Genomic DNA, 18,768 nt, shown 5'->3' on the forward strand with positions numbered 1-18,768 from the left:
TTTGTGTTGTATTACTGCAATATAATTTGTTTATATGATAAATAAACAAATAAATATACAAATGTCAATTATCTACATATACTACATGTATGTACATTGAATAGGTTATTTTTCTGGTCTTAAGCAATGTTCTCTGGCGGGCTCCTTAACTTAAGCATTACAAGGATGCTATTTGTTTTAACACTTTAATTTTAATGTGTGTAAATAAAATTCTGGAAGTTGGAATCAAAATATGATTCTTTAATTTTAGAACACAAGATGCCCATCCAAAAAAAAAACTCATCAGAGATACCAGGCTTAAATATTTGTACGGCAAACATGCATTTTATTTACGACTCATCAGTATTGCTTGAAACAAAAAGGGGTTGAAAGGCCAAATAAAGTACCAAGTTGGAGAGCATTGAAGGCCTAAAATTCTGAAAGGTTTGCCAAATACATCTAAGGTAATATGTTCAAGTGCATCAACTAACATCTGTTTTCTAGGATGTCATTAGAACAACTACATAGAGCACATGAGGGGGGAGGGGGAGTGTTAAATATATTACTACTTGTTAAAATGATGAGTCCCTTTGTCATGATTTCCAGACTTATTAAGTCCTAATCACAGAACTTTCAATTACTTAAAAGAAACTCTAAAACTTCGTGAAATATGAAAGTATTTTTTTTATTATGGATTTATTTTGAAGGAGTATCTTTCCTCCTATTTAATGGCATTGATTGCCTCCATTTATAAGTGGCTATGTAGTTTTTCCATCAAGTTTTTTTTTAGAAAGATTGACAAATTACAGCTATTACAACAATCACTTATTAATTAGCACTCTTTGAAACTTCAATCAAGTTACGGTAAGTAAAGAAAGTAATTTATAATGATAATAGCGTCTCCTTCCAGTTCAGATCAGCATCAGGATACACTTGTGGGTTTACTTTTTACTCTGAATCAATCAGAGTTAAGTTAGTTTAGGTTTTATGATAAAGTTATTATTTGCCTGCCGACTAAGATTTCAAATATAAGATGCATGCAATTTTAGAATTTTCTCACAAACAGGATGCTATTTGAAATTTTAAGGGAGAGGGCTTCATGAATAAAACAAAAAGTGGTTTTTATAGGCAAAGCTAGAAGAAGTTAACATCAGAATATGAATAAAAGGAGGTATATGTCAATGAGATGGCAACCCAATGACACAAATAGGCATCTTGAGGGCAACAAAAACTCACTTGATCTATTGACATGGCTGTAAAGAGTTCTTATCTGTAAAAATATTGCAGAGTTTTAAGTGGAGGGAAATATTACATTGTGAAAGATATTATTGAAAAGAGTGTTTGCACTTATTGCAGCACCTGTATTGGTAATCTAAACATGACAAAATGTCCATGATCTGAACATGGTTAATGTTTCTGACAATAGAATATCATAATATCTAAGATATACTAATGCACATGATGACAGAGCTCGGAGGCACTAGGTACTAAAGGGCATAATAATTATATTATTGTAAATTCACTAATGCAGGCATTTGTTTTTATGGGTTTTAAGAACCATGTTCTTTTTAAAAGTAATGGGGGGACTGTTTTATCTCTCTGATACAAGCCAAGTCGTATATATTTGCCATGTATGTAAGATACTGTTCACAATGTTTCATATTAAATAAGTGTGCCTTAAATGTTTAAGCATCTTTTAATGTAATGTAATAAATAACAACAATCTATCATTTCTAAGGTTGAGATTCATTCCCTGCTTGTTTATGGATAGGGCTCTAGCATGGTTTGGTATGTATCAGATTCTCTGTTAACAGCACACAATTTGTGTAAAATACAATGTACATGTTACACACACAATTCAAATAGTGGCATATTGTCTGCCATGCTTTAAGAAAACTTGCCCCCTAGGATAACCCCAATGATTCAGTCCCTCCCCGTGATCGACTCTCCCACTCGCGAGGGCCTGAACTCTTTATACGATAAAAACGCGTCACGAATCCAGGATTTTGATTGGTGCTCTCTGTGAGAGAGAGCCAATCAGCTAATAGCTAAATGTTATCAAGATAGGTAAATCCCGAGAGAATTCCGAATGATTTTTTGACGATTTTTCATTGACTAGGCCTTCAGGCGTTAATGTAGCCATCGTAGAGCAGTGGAATATAACGACTGAATTATTCGGGTTACCCCTAGGACTGATTAGGGTCAGACAAATTGAACATCATTTAGATTGTGGTCCATCTGCTTGTTTCATAATAATGTGCTCCTGCAGTTATATTGATTCATTTGCGAGAGAAATGAATTGGACACATTCAAACCAGAACATTGTATGAACAGTATATTTATATTATATTATTGGTATTGAGACATATTATTAGTACATTAACTCTAAACTTGACAGCTTAAAATGATTGTTTGTTAAACATTATCGGTTCATCTGTTTTTGTACATATCATAGATTGTATGTGTCACAATGATACAGTATACACAAGATGATTAGGTACAAAATGTAAAAATCACTCTCGGTGTAGTTGAGTGAACTGCTATTCAAAAAGATATGGAAAGAAAACTCTGTCATAAATTGTTATTGAAGATAGAGGTAGATATTTCAGAATGAATCACCTTGGACATATTCCCAGAAATCAACCACATCATCAGCAAGATGACTATTTAAATATTACCGACTGCTGACTCCGGAGTATGAAATTTTTCATTAGGTAACCTACTCTGTAATAGGACATTCTGGTAGCGGTTCAAGTAATAGCAACTAAAAGAAGTAAACTCAAGCTTACAAAATGTGCAATTTGGGGGAAAATTAACTGTTTTATGTTTTCTATATATACACGAAAAAAACAATGGCAAACAAATAATTGTTTCCCCAAATTGAACTGATTGTAAGCTTAATTTTACTTCCTTAAGTTGCTCTTACCTAACCGAGTACCAGAATGTCCTACCACGTAGAAGGGTAACCTGTCAAAAAATTATATACTCTGGAGTCAAAAGTCGTTAATATGAAATACATGTAGTCTATTGAAATGCCTTGCGACAATGTGTGTACTGTTAAAATGTAGCAGTACAATTATCCATATACAATGTATATACAAATGTCATAATGTCAAATTCCCCCAAACAAATTTTTATAATTTTTTGCATGGCATTGTGAAATTCTTTAAATAACATGTTGTTTCTGGAATTTAAAAACATCAGGCATGTTGAAATACAATGAAATTACAGAAGGGTGACTTTGATCTGAAGGGAAAATTAGAAAAACAAAGAATTCTTTTGATGATCATGGTAAAGGAAGCAAAAGTAGAATTCTTCCATATATTATTGATATATTTAAAAGTGTTATGTAAGCACCCATTTCCAAGCTGTATGGCTGACTGACTTGATTTAGACAATAGTGATTTTATCTTTTTGATTTTCCTCCCGAGATGTGTTAAAATATCGGAGGAAGAATTAAACAGTCCTGAGCAGAAAGTGAATAATCAATACAAGACGCAAGTTCCATTGATGGCTGCTGGTGTATATTAGGTGGTGATATCGATTGACTATATATATCGAAGGTTAAGTTTACCACTTCATTAGCTTCTTGAAGCGAAAATCTATCTGGATGATCAATCTATTGGTGTGCTTTTAATTTAATGCAGAGTATCTAGTTACACTATATATACTGTAATTCATCCTTTATAAATTCAAATAGAAAAAAATGTATTTTAACATGAAAATTGTAAGCTTGAGCTCTTCTCAGGACATTTTTAGACTCAGATGGATTTGGAGCTTGAATTGATTGAAGAGCCCTGTCTATTGTTGAAAGCTGTATGTTGCACTCGAGATTTTTTTGGTTATTTAGTCATTGGTTTGCTGTCTCATTGGTGTAAACCCACATCTTGTTTTATTCCTGTAACGCTGGGCATAACACCACTGCGTCAGAAGCAGATTGTCACTTAAGAATAATTATGTCCCAACATGAAATTAAAACCATTTTAAAAAATCATTTATTCTTGATAAATCTGTCAAATTTGTTTTAAATTTTAAAAGTTTGAAATAATTAAACATTCGAATGTTTCTGTCATCTGCTACAGTTTCAATAATTATTTGTAGTAAAAAAAAAACACTATTTAAGCACAGCCATTACTCCTGGAAAGGCAACTGAAAAGCCATCCATCGTTAGGTGACATCAACATTGTAGGTTTCACTATTTTTCCAATAGTATATCAAAGTTGTGGTTTAGCCAATAATAGCTCTTGAATCAGCATTCTGCTTCCTCTTAAAATCTTCTGTTATAGCAATAAGAGATGGTAATTGATAAATTGTCTGTTTATATATTCTTTTACTTATAATTACCAGAAACAGTGATAGGGAAGATCGCAGTAATTAAAGATAATTGTTTTATATAAATAAAAGTAAATGTGACACATAGTCAATGAGACAGAAACTCTATGAGACCTTAAAAACAAAAAATGAGATTTTTTACTATTAATTTTTAGTTTTTGATTGCATTCATTGTTATGATACCTTGTGTTTATGATTTTGGGTATACTTAGAGTTGCAGGATAATTGAAAAAAGTATTTCTGATGTCTCTAATTTTTAGAGTTAATTGTTGTTTGTTAATTATTTTTAGACATTTTCTTCATAAAATGGAATATTTTTAATTAAAAACAAAACCCAAATTTGGCCTAAAAATAATTTTCTAATTACACCATGTTCTAATTTAAAAAATGCTTTTATAGGTAGAAATAAATATTCTTCATTTGCAGTCTTCACTATCATATTGTTGCAAAAGTCTTTAACACAAATATATTTAAAAAAATTAAACTTTTTTGTAAGAGATTCAAAATTTCATCTAAATTTATAGAAGTTGCCCTTTTTAGATTTTTACTGTTCAAAAGTGAACAGTTGTAAAGTTAATCATGTCCCCTCAGGTATTTTTGTTTCACATGACTGTTTCTGCAACTTGTCATGTTGCTTTTCTTTGCTGATGCTGATGAAGGGAATTTCTCAACTATGTTGTACAATATTAAAAGTTTTCCATGACAAAGGCCTGTTAGGCCAAAATGTCTATGACAACTTGAATAAAATTGAGAATGGAAATGGGGAATATGTCAAAGAGACAACAACCCGATCAAAGAGCAGACAACAGCCGAAGGCCACCAATGGGTCTTCAACGCAGCGAGAAAATCCCGCACCCGGAGGTGGTCCTCAGCAGCTCAGCTGGCCCCTAAATAAAATTATGTACTGGTTCAGTGAAAATGGAAGTCACACAAAACATATAAAGGAACTAAAATTAAAAAAAAACATACAAGACTAACAAAGGCCAGATGCTCCTGACTTGGGACAGGCGCAAAAATGCGGCGGGGTTAAACATGTTTTGTGAGATCTCAACCCTCCCTCTATACCTCTAGCCAATGTAGAATAAAGAAAGGTTAGCATATAATTTGTTTTTACTTTTATATCTGAAGAAAAAAACACCAAAATTAACAGTTACGAGTTTTAGACATCAAGAGTTCACTAATTACTAACTTGTAGACTACATGCGGTGTGCTTAGGGTATATTTGCAGGCAAAGTGAGAGATACCACTTGCGTTAAAAGCCTCAAGTCAACAGAAAGATATTGAATGTTATTTTCATTTAATTCTTATTGTATCACTTAACTACAAGCATTCTAAATATAATTGATTGGATGTCGATTTCAAATTAGAATAGAAAGCATAATCGTTTTCCAAAGGTCGTCCCTTGAGTCACATATGTATTTTCAGTGTATGAATTAAATTTGAAAAGAAATCAATAGTCGTTTGGTTTTCTCTAAGCACAGCTGTGTTCTATTAATTCTGCTACCCTGGTATCTGATTAAACCAGTGATGGAACTTTACCTTTTATTGTTGTTGCCAATATAGCAACGAGAAATCATAATAAATAGCACAATATATAGTCTCTTTTGAAGAGAGCTCACAAATATAGCAGTGAGAAATTATAATCAGTAGCAAAACTTGAGCCTGTTTTGAAGAGAGCTCACAAATATAGCAGTGAGAAATTATAATCAGTAGCAAAACTTGAGCCTGTTTTGAAGAAAGCTCACAAATATAGCAGTGAGAAATTATAATCAGTAGCAAAACTTGAGCCTGTTTTGAAGAGAGCTCACCAATATAGCAGTGAGAAATCATAATCAGTAGCACAATATAGTCTCTTTTGAAGAGAGCTCACCAATATAGCAGTGAGAACTCATAATCAGAAGCAAAACCTAGCCTTTTTTGAAAAGAGTCCACCAATATAACTGCTTAAGCAGAACATGTAAAAAATGTTGTATGCAGATGGAGTCCTGTTCAAAATATTTTTTAGAAGGCTAGCCATTGCTAGATTTTAGAGGTTGTCAGGTACCTGGCCCCTCATAATTTGAATCCCTGAGCAACTAGCTGGATATATACCAAAGTGTAGACAGAAAAGTTCTTGAAAAATCCTGTTCATATGTACTAATCAAATTCTACAAGGACAAAAGCTACCATGTCTTTCAAGTGTGAACTTTCTATTTCTATGTAGCATCATTCTAGCACAACCTGGATATTAAGTGTTTGTCTGCCAGTTGATTTTCAAGGACTTTCTTCAGAGGCAGTTTAAGATTGTTTTCCAGGGAGCCTGGGCCCCCCTTTTGTGGGAAAAATTTGGTTGATTATATAGGGAATCACTGAAGCATGACATGACTGCCCCCTCTTAGGTAGTCAGTGTCACCCCCCCCCCCCCCCTTTACGAAAATTTCTGGATCCCCCACTGTTCTTAGTAATATGCATCAGAATTTTTTGATACAAGGTTTCCACTTCAAGGAAGCTATTGAATCATAAATTTTTATGAATTGAAGTTATTTTTTTGAAAGTTTAAGCTATACATTCTGATTACATATTTTCAATACTTGACTTTATACAGCATTGATAATTTATATGTAATTAGCATTATATGTTTTCTGACCCAGATTTGGTATCGTGAGTACATTCAATCTGTTTGGAAAAGCACTATTTCAAAGATGTTGGACCCCAAATAATGATCTAGTTATTAATTTGCTAGTGCTACTATAGCTTCCCTTCAAGTGTTTAAATGACTTTGGCTTCACTTGCAGGTTTTGCAATGCAAGTTGAAGAACGGGATAAAAGAAAAAGGTTAATTATCATATGGTCTGCTGATAATAAAAATTATGACTCCATTGTGATAAAAATAATTCAATTTAACAAATTAGTATTAGTATATTAGTAGAATGCATATGTTTAAAATTCTGTTGTCGTTTTTAATTTCAGATGCTCAAAATATTATTATAGAGGGTGATAATCCATTGGTAGCAAATGGGGGTGATAGAAAAGTGATAGCATGTAAGGTTGTCTCCGGCGTCGCCAATGGAGAAAATCCTGATCTGAAATGGTATGACAACAGAGGGAGCATAGTCACGACCAGTGGGAGGTAGGACTTAGACACAGATTTGTATACAAAGCTGTACATAAACAGCTATGTACAAAGCTGTACATTAACATAACAATATAGAAAGCTGTACTTAAAACATTGCAATGTACAAAAATGTAAATAAACATAATAATGTTCAAAGCTGTACATAAACATAACAATGTACAAAGATGTACATAAAAATAACACTGTACAAAGATGTACATAAACAGCAATGTACAAAGCTGTACATGAACATATCAATGTACAAAGATGTACATAAACATAACAATGTACAAAGATGTACATAAACATAACACTGTACAAAGATGTACATAAACATAACACTGCAAAGCTGTACATAAACATAACACTGTACAAAGCTGTACATAAACATAATGATGTAGAAAGATGTACAATAACAGAACAATGTAGAAAGATGTATGTACATAAACATAACAATATACAAAGCTGTACATAAACATAACAATATACAAAGCTGTACATAAACATAATAATCATTATTGTACAAAGCTGTACATATTAGAACAACTCTTTAAATAAACATACCCATGCTGCATGTTTATAGAGAATCTGTATATTAAACATAAACATAAAACATGCATATGTCAGATTTGGAGCCCTTGTGGGGCATAAAGATACATGTACATACATGCAATAAGATAGAATGACCCAAATGAAGATAGCAATAGACAAGCTATGTTCTGACACATGATATTATTTGAATAACTACATTGAAAAGGTTAAGTACAATTTAGATTCTTTGTATGATGTCAGAATACAAATGTTTACAAAAATAATATGATAACATATATTAATGCATGTCTTTGTTTCTTATTCCTTAGTTTGTTTGCATAAAATTTGAAAGTATACATAAAATGGTTTTGTCTTCATTAGAGAAGACCCAATGAAATTTTTCTCAATTGTTCAACAATTAATAGTCTTGACATAATTGACCAATTTCAGTAGTCTTTTTTTTTGTCGTTCATTGTCATAGAGAGGATATTCAAGCAGATCTCATTCTCAACTTTAGATGATGTACAATGAGTGCATAATCTATCTTCTCTTTTCAGTGGAACTAACAGTTCATTTATTTTCCTTTTTCATAGCTCAGTTTCTATAAGAAGTTGGTGGGGACTTAGTCTAAACTTGGTTATAATATTACTATGTCTAAAATCCAAGATACTTAAATAGGCTTCGCGTCAAGGTGGTTTTTTGTCTCGCATGGGTTAAGTCTGTTTCTCAGATACATGTACTATAAGCAATGGGTCAACTGAATTTGGTGTATTGAATGATTGTAAGGTGTACATGTCTGTCTGGTAGGGTTTATCTGACTTTGACCTTATTTTCTTGGTTCATTGGTCAATGTTAAGTTTTCATCGGTAGGTCTGTTTATTTAAGCTGTAGGTTAGCTATTTTTGGTGTATGGAATGATTGTAATGTGATCATGTCTGTCTGGCAAGGTTCATCTGACCTTAATATAAAAATAAGGAGATGAGGTACGATTGCCAATGAAACAACTATCCACCAAAGTTCAAATAAAGTGGATGTAAGCAATTATAGGCAACCATACAGCCTTCAACAATGAGAAAAACCCATACTGTATAGTCGGCTATAAAAGACCTTTTTTTAACCTCATTAACATTGATCATTGATAATAGTAAGTATAAGTGCTACTTGTAGTAAAATCTTTATATATATAAATATCTGTATATGATATGATCATTGGAAAAGATTTACATACCAGTATATTTTACAAGGTGGCTACTTGAGTGTTTAACCCACCATTGTCTTTTTAAAAATTCCTGTACCAAGTCAGGAATGTGGCATTTGTTTTTTACTTGTATCGTTGATTGATAGCATTTAATTTTGTCAGTTTTTATGGACTTCCCCTCTTTGAATTCAGTATTTTTGTTATAGATATAGGAAGATGTGGTATGAGTGCCAATGAGACAACTCTCCATCCAAGTTACAATTTATAAAAGTAAACCATTATAGGTCAAGGTACGGCCTTCAACATGGAGCATTGGCTCACACAAAACAGCAAGCTATAAATTTTTATTGTTTGATGGCAAACCACAAGCTATGTATTCACAAAATAAAATTGTCATTTGGTTTTCTTGACAGAACCAATCATTAAAACTACAAAACTTAGGATCACCGTTTAACAACATTTTTTTTTTTTAAGTTCATAAATATCAGTACCTTTGGAAAAAAAGTTAGTTGTTGAATTTCAAACAAATTTTTTTCTTCAGAATTTTTGTTTTGAGTCAATCTGCAACAGATTTAAAGTTACTGTTGAATGATGTCCAGGAAGATGATGCTGGTAGCTACAACTGTACGGGATTTATTAATGGCCAACTACAGTCTGCTCATATCGTAGTGAAAACCAAAAGTAACTATTTTTATCATGTTCTTAGTATGTATACTGCAAGTATTTTAGGATATATGACAGTTAAATTTGCATTTGCAGAATTTACAAACGACACTTAATAACATTTTGTGCATCCAAAGCTCTTTTCTGGATTTATCTTCATCAGGAACGCTCTTAAACTCAAACATTTGAAAAGCAAGGATGATAAATACATATAAATGTGTGTGAGCAGCTATATGACCAAATGAGACTGAAAAGAATACTTAAATTCATCTATAAATGTAAACTTTTGCCTGAGGGAGATGGAACCATTAATAGTTCCTAACAATATCTAAAGTTATTAATGGAGAATTAAATAACAGTATGTTATAAATCAAATCAGTACTGAAGCGCTTACTACCGAGCTCATGATATCCTCTTGAAATAGCAGTCAGCAGTATTAAGCCAGTGCTAGTGAATGAAAATAACACTTAATAAATTTGTGAGTCTGAAGCACTTTTCTTGATTTACTTTAATCAGGAATGCTCAGACCTCAAATAATATAAAACCAGGTTTGATGAATATTTAGACACGTCAGGAACTATTAGACCAAAAGACACCAAAAAAGAATAGTCAAATCCATATAAAATCAACTTTGTCTAAAAAGAATAGTCAAATCCATATAAAATCAACTTTGTCTAAAAAGAATAGTCAAATCCATATAAAATCAACTTTGTCTAAAAAGAATTGTCAAATCCATTGTCTAAAAAGAATAGTCAAATTCATATAAAATCAACTTTGTCTAAAAAGAATAGTCAAATCCATATAAAATCAACTTTATCTAAGGGAGTTGGAACCTAAGCTTTTAAACAATTTCTAAATTTATCAATGGAGAATTTAATAAGAATAGGTTATTAATCATGTGCAACTACTGATCTGATGATTCCATTGTACTCATAAAATGTTTTTTGTAATATTTTTAAGTGTATGCACCAAACATTTTGACATGTTTGTCTTCTTTCAAAACAATGAATATTCAATAATTGGTGTGAAGCTATTTTTTTTCAAACACTACAAACTGGAAATCGTCTGAGTCATATAAAAATTCTGAAAACATCTTTGTAAGAAATTGGTGTTTACCGGACTCACCATTAATCACTTTTGTTAAGTTGGTCTTTTTAACATTGAATGTGGTCTCTTAAGGTTTTTCTCACACAGCTCATCATTCAATTATTTATGCTTAAAAAAAACCAACAAAGTCATTGATCGATTATAAATTCAGTAGTAATAAATCAAAATTTTTGTTGCCAATTTTTAAGAAGGAAAAAAGTCTGAACAGGTTTTTGAATTGCAATTTGAAATAAAAGTATCTGTACTTTTTTGGCAATCTTTTAGTTCGCTTTTCTCCTACTCATTTCTTTTCCTTTATCTGAGAAGGTATGAAAGTTAAATATATAATTTTTATACCCCGCTTTAATAAAGTGGTAGTCTTTACCTCTGTCTGTTCGTCCGTCCGTCCCATGAATATTTTTGGTCGCATCTTTCTCAGGAACTACATTACAAGGATTTCTGAAGTATCAGGGTTTATATGAGTCAACTATACCGTGTGATGCGTTTTCAGATTCACCACTCGAAAACTTCCTGTTTACCTTATACTTTTAACGGGGCGGGGGAATCATTAGTGAGCGCAGTAGCTCACAGATTCACTTGTTGAAAACCCAGATGCCAGGACTCACCACACCAGGCAAAGAGAGCAAGTTTCTCTGCGTTAGGATTCAAGATTGGGCTTAAAATAGCATCAAAGGGACTCTAGATTTACAATATTCAATTTATTCAGACCACAAGGCAAGACAATTTAGTAGTAGTTATAAAATAGGCTCCTAAGACATAAAAGGTGTGATCATTTTTCCATGAAAAGTATATTATCACAACCTGTTGGGTCTTTATCTCTCCTTGTTTGGCTGCCAGTGAGAAGTCAATTCTCTCTTAAATTCTGAAATGTGTTGACCCCTGATATGCAAATGCTCTAGTTGCATCCAGCACCAGTTGTATAACCCAGCATTCAATGTGATAATTAAAAATGATAAAATAACACATCTTTTTTTTCAGTGCCTTTGATTATTACAGAGGAACAAGCTCCAAGAACTCAACTTTTTCCAGAAGGAGGGAGTGCACGTATTAAATGTGCTCCACAAGGACAAGTTTCTGTTAGCTGGAGGGATCGCAACGGAACTAGAATAGAATCATCCCGTGAGATATATTATTTTATTGGACAGCAGCAATTTTGTTCTCAAGGGTTTTACATAAATGCCTTTTCAGTTTTTGGAATTGTCAAATACAATGTGTGTTAACCAATTTTCAGCTATTGGCATTGCACTAAAAAGATTCAGCAATTTTTATACGACCGCAAAATATTTTGCGGTCTTATATTGGTATGACGTTGGCATTGTCGTCGTCGTCCAAAGACACATTGATTTTCGCACTCTAACTTTAGTTTAAGTGAATGGATCTCTATGAAATTTTACCATAAGGTTCAATACCACAAAAGGAAGGTTGGGATTGATTTTGGGGGTTATGGTACCAACAGTTAAGGAATTAGGGGCCAAAAAGGGGCCAAAAATAAGCATTTTTGTAACTTCCAGACATAACTTGTTTGTTAGTGTATGGATCTCTCTGACATTGTACCACAAGGTTCCATATCACAAAGGGAATGCTGGGATTGATTTTGGGGGTAATTGCCTCAAAATTTTAGGAATTAGGGGCCAAAAAAGGGGCAAAAAACAAGCATTTTTCTAGTTTCAGGACAATAACTGACATTTTTAAAGGCAGTGCCTTTTTTGGTATCACCCAATAGCCATGTACATTGCGTTTCTACATAGGGGGTAAATACCTCATCATAGAAATCCAGGAAAGTTGAATTCTTCTATTTGTGATGTTCTGTGTTTTTATGCCCTCGCCGTAGCGGAGGGGGCATTAAGCTTTACCCTTGTCTGTCTGTACGTCCGTCCATCCCGAAATAGGTTTCCGTTCTCTAACTTTAGTTTGCCTCAACCAAATTTAATGAAACTTATACACAATGCTTATTACCACAAAACACTGATCAAGATTGAATTTAGGTGACATCACTTTTACCTTTCTAATCTATAGATATGCCCCTTTACAGATGGAAACATTTATGAATCTTATACACAATACTTGTTACAACAAAACACAGATCAAGTTTGAATTTTGGTGGCATCACTTTTACTGTTCTAGATTTATGCCCCTTCACAAAGGGAAAAATTGCTGAATTTTTCGTTTCCGTTCTCTAACTTCTTACCGTTCTTGAGTTATGTCAAACGTTATGTATAACTTTATATGCAATCCCCATTTATTTTTATGCCTCTGCCATAACGGAGGGGGCATTAAGTTTTACCCTTGTCCGTCTGTACATCCGTCCGTACGTACATAAGTCCCAAAGTTGGTTTCCGTTCTCTAACTTTAGTTTGCCTCAACCAAATGCTATGAAACTTATACAAAATGCTTATTACCACAAAACAAAGATCTATTTTGAATTTTGGTGGTGTCACTTTAACTGTTCTAGAGTTATGCCCCTTTACAAATGGAAAAATTGCTGAATTTTTCGTTTCCGTTCTCTAACTTTAGTTTGCCTCATCCAAATGTTATGAAACTTATACACAATGCTTATTACCACAAAACACAGATCAAGTTTGAATTTTGGTGTTGTCACTTTAATCGTTCTAGAGTTATGCCCCTTTACAAATGGAAAAATTGCTGAATTTTTCGTTACCGTTCTCTAACTTTAGTTTGCCTCAACCAAATGTAATGAAACTTATACACAATGATTTTTACCACAAAACTCAGATCAAGTTTGAATTTTGGTGGTGTCACTTTTATTGTTCTAGAGTTATGCCCCTTTACAAATGGAAAAATTGCTGAATTTTTTCGCTTCCTTCTCTAACTTTAGTTTGCCTCAACCAAATGTTATGAAACTTATACACAATGCTTATTACCACAAAATACAGATCAAGTTTGAATTTTGGTGTTGTCACCATTATTACTTTAGTTTATCAAGTAATAATGTTCTCTAACTTTAGTTTGCCTCAACCAAATGTTATGAAACTTATACGCAATACTTATTACCACAAAACTCAGATCAAGTACAAATTTGGGTAGAGTCACTTTTACCGTTCTTCAGTTATGTCCCTTTATAACTTTATATGATGTGCAAGCGGAGGCATCATCTGTGTCCATTTCCCATTTATTTTATTGTAATTCATTAAAACTGGGCAATAAAGAAGGGAATGATGTTTTTGTTACTTTTCAAAAATTCGAATTTCATTTTACATTATGAGTAGTCTACTGATTGACAACCAGAATTACTGTAAAATCTGTGTGAAAATAGTCTGGGTTTATTTTGAGTGGTATTTCAATCTTATGTTGTTTTTAATGTCATTTCGGTACTTTAATATGTATTAATGAAAAGTCAACTGAATAATGCCTAGTCACTACATACCAAATTGCACACTAACTTCAGTATTCTTGAATTTGTTTATCCAAACTTTAAATTATTGTGGGCATTGATAAAAGGAAGCTCGTTTGTGATTTTTTTAGTGTTCTGGTTTGTTTTTCCAGAGTTAAGGAACTTTAACTGTTACATTTAATGCAATTTTCTAAAATCGCAAAGTAACTCCAGTTTTCCGGGATTGATTTCTTCTAAACTTAATATTATTGTGGGAATTTCCCTTTTTGATTTTTTTATTTTCTGGTTTGTTGCTCCAGAGTTATGGGACTTTAATTGTCAGATTTTTGTAAAATTTTTCACATATTCATTATTGTACCATAACTTTTTCTTGAATTGATTGAGTGGAAACTTGATGTAATTGTTGGAATTGGTGAACATAATAAATTGTTCGATTTAAAAAACGGTATCCTGTGGCATGATTTTCTACAGAGCCATTTTATTTGCCTATAATTAAATGCCTTCAAAATATCCCATTTTATTCTTGCAACAATTTTAATATGCACAATAAGGGCATAAATATCATGTGCTCTTGGCGCAGCTGTTTATTTATATGGGGTATAATATAATTTTATTTTTGTATGTTTTTTTGTATAAGATCATATATAATAATTGGTATGATATTAATTTTTTTTTAGATGAAAGATATGTGATTAGTCCTGGTTATCTGGAGATTCCAAATGTCAACAGGACAGATGATGGAGTGTATCAATGTGTAGTGATTGGAGGTGGTGACTTCGAAGTGGTGAAAATAACTGTTACAGTAACAGGTAAATGAAGCAATTTAAGAGTTGAAGAGTGGATAGTTTTGAAGTCAAAAGGATCACCAAATAGAAGAGGGTCTGGATGGGGTTTACAGAATAGAGAATAATGGGCAAAAAGTGCTGATGAATATTTCTTTGATTCAATATTTTTTTATCAATGTTTTTTTTTTAAAACAGACATTTTTAAAAAGTAATCACAACCTAATTTTACCTGTTGTATGTTCATATGTTTTTTTCTTTCTATTAGATGACCAAGTGATGTAAAGCAAATAATTACCAACCAATCAACAAGATTTCTGAAAAACATTTCCTTGAAAAATAAATGCCTAGAATTATAGAATAATATATTTTCTATAGCTTTAGATACTACAGAATTTCAATTTCTTGTGCCAAAATTACAACTTTCTTTAAGTTTATTTATTAATATTTTTAATATTTTGATAGTTCCACCACAGATAGTTAAACCACCAACAGCTCAGAGTGTTTCGGTGGGAGAGGCTGCAAGATTCGAGTGTGTTGCTACTGCCAAACCATCACCCAAATATTATTGGTATTTTGTAAGTAACTAAATGATTTTATAGCCCTGTCTGCAAAGGTACCTGTTTAAATGAGTGTCCATATGTATTCATTTATTAAATGGTCCAAGGACACAGTTATTGTCCTTTGGTTTTCGTTGTCTACAAATATAGTCCCTAGTGTGAACAGTGTATAACTTGCATTTTTTTTTGATACACTTTCCCAATTTATTTCTTGATATTTTATGCATGAAATATTAAGTAAGGGGTGAAATTACATGTTAAAAAAATTTGGGTGCTGAATCTTTATGTTAAGTAGTGATTTGGTCCAGTTAAAAAAGGTCAAAAATTAGAATGTCTGAAGCTGTCAAACTGAATTTTAGCCCCCCTTAACACAGAATTGTCAATATTTTGAGTTAGAGCTGGTAGAAGTTTCTATAATTTTGATATTATTTGTATCAATAGTAGTACACTACACAGTAAAAATCTTTTCGAGATAGAGCAGGTGCGATTTTTTTTAATTTGAATTTACTGTCTAAAAGAAATGCACTACGAAATAACTGTGTTCTCGGGCCTAAGAGATGAATTCCGTAAATGTAGATTCTGTACTTTGGCAACTTTCCTGAATGGTTTGCTGGTTTCAATTTGTCAAACTCAATAAAAGTAAAGGATTTACATCTTTGTTTGACAGAAATTCTGTTAAAATGTCCCGTTTTGGCATTATACGGCTAAAATAAGCATTTTAAAGCAGTTTCCATTTTATGACTAAGAGCCATGCTGACTTTCTATCTGACAGCTTTTTATGTTCCTGATATTTGTGTTTCTATGCTTAAATCAAATTTAATTAACCATTTGTGAACTCTGAATTTAGAGAAAAGTAGATTATCACAGAAAAAATGTGCAGAATATTTGTATTTATGTCCCTGGTTAAACGGCCTGTTTGATGTATGTGAAATGTGAAGAGCTTTGTACATAAAATCTGTAGTCCATCACAAATATTTCACTAAATCTGTAAAAAAAAAACACTTTACAATGATCAGAACACCCTATTCATTTCATATGCTACCATAATGTTCTTCTTTAGGATAGTAAGTGGTTCAAATATATGCCAATTGAGACTAAAACTACATGCAAGTTTTCCATTGAAAAGTGAAAAACTGGTCATCAGACCATACTGTCTGCAAAAAAGGTTGAATTCAAGAGTCCTTTTGCAATTAGACTTCTTGTATCATGACATCTTAGCATAGAAATGAGCAAAAAGTAACAAATTTCCATTGCTTATAGCCTCTGTGTGCATTTTTATATGTAAATATGGGCTACGGCCTAAATTGACTCTAAATAATTCTCAGTCTTACATGGCCTAAGACCATTTTATACTCATGTGGTATGCTTTTTGTAACTTTTCTTTACATTTAAAGTACATTTAATATATATGGAAGAATAATGTATGGTTTAAAAAATTCAAAAACTTCAAATTGGTTGAAAAAAATGCATGTTTATGTAAGGCTTCCCTTAATTCGAAAATCTCTATTTTCAGACACAGGCTCATATAAATTTGACTTTTGAATAACTGTGATAAATCTGAAAAATCAAATGAGTGTTCCGTTGCTTTTAATACTTATTATATTATATTCAAGAGTATTTAAAAAGCAAATTTTTGCAATATTTAAATTTTTTAGGCCAAAATCTTGACAGTTGAAAATATTTGATTTAAACGTCAAAAATAAACATCCAAATTTCAATATTAAAATGGCCCTAGTTTCTATAATATATATCCTATGGCCATGAAACTTGGCCAACTATCTTATAATTTCCTAAGCTTAGGTCATGCAAAGTTTTATTAAAATTGGTCAAGTCTTTCTATCCTATTAGGTCCAAGGACACAGTTATCGTCCTTTGGTTTTCGTTGTCTACAAATATAGTCCCTAGTGTGAACAGTGTATAACTTGCATTTTTTTTTGATACACTTTCCCAATTTATTTCTTGATATTTTATGCATGAAATATTAAGTAAGGGGGTAAAATTACATGTTAAAAAAATTTGGGTGCTGAATCTTTATGTTAAGTAGTGATTTGGTCCAGTTAAAAAAGGTCAAAAATTAGAATGTCTGAAGCTGTCAAACTGAATTTTAGCCCCCCTTAACACAGAATTGTCAATATTTTGAGTTAGAGCTGGTAGAAGTTTCTATAATTTTGATATTATTTGTATCAATAGTAGTACACTACACAGTAAAAATCTTTTCGAGATAGAGCAGGTGCGATTTTTTTAATTTGAATTTACTGTCTAAAAGAAATGCACTACGAAATAACTGTGTTCTCAGGCCAAATGGGAGTTTTTTCTGAGTACTTCTAATTAAAGCTACATATGTGTTACCAAGTGTCATATGGTCATCTGGTATACTGTATTCATTGTTCATCATCATCTTTTCAAGCTAAAGTTGTGTTCAAAATTTACATATTCCTTAAGGATTAAATAGGTGAAAACTGTATTTATATATATGTATAAAGATAGAAAACTAATAGTCTGAATTTTATTCAGTTGAGAGATAGCTTTATTAAAGAATACAAAATAAAGAATTAGGTCACTGTTCTCCTTTTCTTGCTTTTTAGATTAGCTTATTTTACAGTTGACTCATTTATTGTCTCGCCTTGACAGAGTCAAAAAGCGACACAGGTATGCTGTTTCCGGCGTCGACAGCGTCAACAATGTATTTGTTTGTGATAAGGTCTAGTTTATGGTGAACCACTAGTGGTAGGTCAATGATTTTTGGTATGCAGTTGTATTAGCATTGGCACATCTCATTTCCATGGAAAGTATTTGGCCCTGCCCCCTCAGTCATGGTCTATTGACTTTCAAACTTTTGCTTAGTTTACATGTATTAGTTTGGGATTAGGTCAGTTCAAGGGGAACCACTATTGGTATGCCAATGTTAATTGGTATTCAGTTGTATAAGCATTAGCACATCTCATTTCCATGGAGAATATTTGGCCTCGCCCCCTCAGTCATGGTCTATTGACTTTGAAACGTTTGTTTAGTTTACATGTATTAGTTTGTGATTAGATCAGTTTAAGATGAACCGCTAATGTTAAGTCAATGATATTTAGTATGCAAATTTATTGGCATTTGCAAGTCTGTTTTTCATTGAGATTATATAGCACCACCCCCTCTTCATGTTTCAGTGACTTTGAAACTTT

At 32.4% G+C, this 18,768-nt stretch overlaps 1 protein-coding gene across 4 annotated transcripts in view; it reads left to right on the forward strand.

Annotated features, from left to right (window-relative positions):
• LOC127702997 (neural cell adhesion molecule 2-like) overlaps window positions 1-18,768 on the forward strand; it is a 94,134-nt gene that overhangs the window by 23,462 nt on the left and 51,904 nt on the right. For all 4 annotated transcript variants that reach the window (XM_052207359.1, XM_052207361.1, XM_052207362.1 and 1 more), the window contains exons 2-6: window positions 7,261-7,420; window positions 9,676-9,815; window positions 11,883-12,023; window positions 14,934-15,065; window positions 15,504-15,616. In XM_052207359.1, the coding sequence (XP_052063319.1) occupies window positions 7,261-7,420; window positions 9,676-9,815; window positions 11,883-12,023; window positions 14,934-15,065; window positions 15,504-15,616 (686 nt within the window). The remainder of the gene's footprint in view (window positions 1-7,260; window positions 7,421-9,675; window positions 9,816-11,882; window positions 12,024-14,933; window positions 15,066-15,503; window positions 15,617-18,768) is intronic.

This window comes from Mytilus californianus, unplaced genomic scaffold (assembly GCF_021869535.1).
Source record: "Mytilus californianus isolate M0D057914Y unplaced genomic scaffold, xbMytCali1.0.p SCAF_5, whole genome shotgun sequence".
Taxonomy (NCBI): Eukaryota; Metazoa; Mollusca; class Bivalvia; order Mytilida; family Mytilidae; genus Mytilus; species Mytilus californianus.